Source organism: Brassica oleracea, chromosome C9, assembly GCF_000695525.1.
Source record: "Brassica oleracea var. oleracea cultivar TO1000 chromosome C9, BOL, whole genome shotgun sequence".
NCBI classification, from domain to species: Eukaryota; Viridiplantae; Streptophyta; class Magnoliopsida; order Brassicales; family Brassicaceae; genus Brassica; species Brassica oleracea.
The window spans coordinates 28,991,116-28,993,673 of NC_027756.1; the positions used below are offsets into that span (position 1 = coordinate 28,991,116).

The 2,558-nt window shown below is 45.3% G+C and overlaps 1 protein-coding gene across 1 annotated transcript in view; it reads right to left on the bottom strand.

Moving 5' to 3' along the window:
• The window catches only part of LOC106314736, a 9,826-nt gene extending 7,485 nt beyond the window's left edge, over positions 1 to 2,341 (bottom strand). The window contains exons 1-2 of the mRNA XM_013752567.1: positions 1,511 to 2,341; positions 556 to 1,258 (exon numbers count right to left, since the gene is read on the bottom strand). Coding sequence (XP_013608021.1) covers positions 556 to 1,258; positions 1,511 to 2,341 — 1,534 coding nt within the window. The remainder of the gene's footprint in view (positions 1 to 555; positions 1,259 to 1,510) is intronic.
• Positions 2,342 to 2,558: the final 217 nt, after the last annotated feature.

Genomic DNA, 2,558 nt, shown 5'->3' on the forward strand with positions numbered 1-2,558 from the left:
TCTCGCCATAGAGACGCGAGCGACCTCGGGGTGTCGCTTTGGGAGGCCGCTCCGAGAGGGGTGTGAGATGCGAGCGACCTCGGTGCGTCGCTCTGGGCAAGTCGCTCTGGGCTTCCAACGGGATGAATATGGCGAGCGACTTCACGGGGTCGCTCCAGCTAGGTCGCTCCAGCTAGGTCGCTCTGAGAGGTGCTTTGGAGCGACCTCATGACGTCACTGCGGAACCTCGCTCCCATCCTCTGCTCGTCCAATGATCACCTATTTCACCTCCTTTGAGCTCCAAATGCATCCAAATGTCCCCAAGAACTCCATGTGGCACTCCAACACCTGATAAAGACTCATGTATGCAAAATGTAACCTAAACATGGGTAAATCCTAGTCTATATGATCAAAATGCACATGGACGAATGGATAAGATAATGGAAATATGCAAGATATCAGGTGACGGATTAGTATTGTCGTCCGCAATCTCAGCATTCTCTGTTTCAGTAACAGTAGTCGGAGGCGTCGAGCTCTCCGGTAAGTCGGTAGAGGGTAGTGGTGTGGAATCATCACCCGTTTCAGTTTCAATGTCCGAAGAAACTTGTGTATCATCAGTACTCAGAGTAGGTAATTCCTGATCGGTGAGAGCAGTATCAGATGACACTTGCAAAACAGGAGCAAGGGGCACTGTTACTTCTTCTTCAGGTAACGCAATTTTTGTAATCAGCGGAGGAGAAGGAGATGACTCAGTTGGAGGCGCAATGGAGTAAGGAAACTGTGACTCGCAGAAAAAAACATCTCGACTTGCAAAAATATTTCCAGTTAGAGGGTTTAGAACACGCCAACCATTCTTACCGTATGGATATCCGATGAAAACACCCTTGATGCTGCGCGATGCAAACTTATCTCCCTTGTGATTTTGATTATGCGCATAACACAAGCATCCAAAAGTACGAAGATGAGCAAGTGGTGGAGGTTGTTTATAAAGTCTTTCAAAAGGTGTCTGACCATCGAGTAGAGGTGTGGGAGTACGGTTAATTAGATATGCTGCGGTCAAGATGCATTCACCCCAGAATTCAATAGGTAACGAAGCTTGAAAACGAAGTGCTCGAGCAACATTCAAGATGTGACGATGTTTGCATTCAACCTGTCCATTCTGTTGTGGTGTTCCCACACATGAAGTCCCAGGAAGAATGCCTTGTTCTCGAAAGTAAGATGACATACACATAAACTCTGTTCCATTATCTGAACGAATCTTCAGAACTTTGGCATTAAACTAACACTGCGCCATGGATATAAAGTTTTTGATAGTCTTAGTAACATCGGTTTTGGTCGGAAGTAGATAAAGCCAAACACTTCGTGAAAAGTCATCAATAATGGTAAGAAAATATCTAGCTCCACAACGAGATGGAGTTCGGTAAGGGCCCCATAAGTCACAATGCACCATTTCAAATAAAGCCATAGTTTTATTAGAACTTGTAGGAAAAGAACACCGAGTCTGTTTGGCGCGTGTACAAATCTCACACACCTTATTTCGAGAACTACTATCATAAGTTACTGAAATAGGTAAAAAATCCAAAACTCTATGAGAGGGATGTCCTAAGCGATTGTGAAGAACATCAGACGTGACAGGTTTGTCTTGATGAACCGCTTCAGGAAACTCCATCCCTCTTACGAAGTATAGTCCATTCAACTGCTCAGCCACTCCAATCAGCGTCTTGGTAATGCGGTCCTGAATCAGTCCAAGTTTATCAGTAATCTGAAAGATACAAGTTTTCTGACGAGCTAACTGTGATACAGAGATCAAATGGCACTGAAGCCCATCAACAAATAGAACATTCTGAACCGTAAGAATAGAACTCAAAATCGCAGTTCCTGTTCTTGTAGCAAGAGTGATTCGTCCATCAGGTAATTTCACAGGTAATGAGACTGTATCTCGTATATCAGTAAGAGAGGCTATAGAACCAGTCATGTGATTCGCTGCCCCTGAGTCCAGAATCCAAGAGAAGTTAGAAGACATACCGCTTAGTGTGTTGGTTGGTGTCTTACGTTCATTTAACATGGTGACGAGAGTCTTCCATTGTTCATCATTTAGACCCGTAAATCCAACACGATCAGCCGACGTTATCATGTTAGCCGAGTGTTGTTGTTGCTGGGGGGCTAAGGTAACCGTATTTGCCCTGGCAAGATCTATAGATGACGAACGTGAAGCAGCAGTAGAAGATCCACCGCCACGCCCATTACCAGGTGATAAGCGACCACGAGGTCTGTCTCCCCACCACTCAGGGTAGCCTAAGGTGCGGAAGCAGTTTGTCGCAAGATGTCCTTTGCGTCCACAGCTCGTACAAGTGAGCTTCATTATTTCTTTTTTAGACACGTATGTGCTGGAGGAAGAGTAGGAACCAAAGCTCTGTCATGTACGAACTGCATGAGCCATTGTATCAGCTCTGTCATCGAGAACCCGGTTGGTATGTTTGGAGTCCTCATCTTGTAGTAATGCACTGTAAGCAACGTCAAGAGATGGGAGAGGATCACGAGACAAGACGTTTGATTTAACCGAACCATAGAGAGATTCG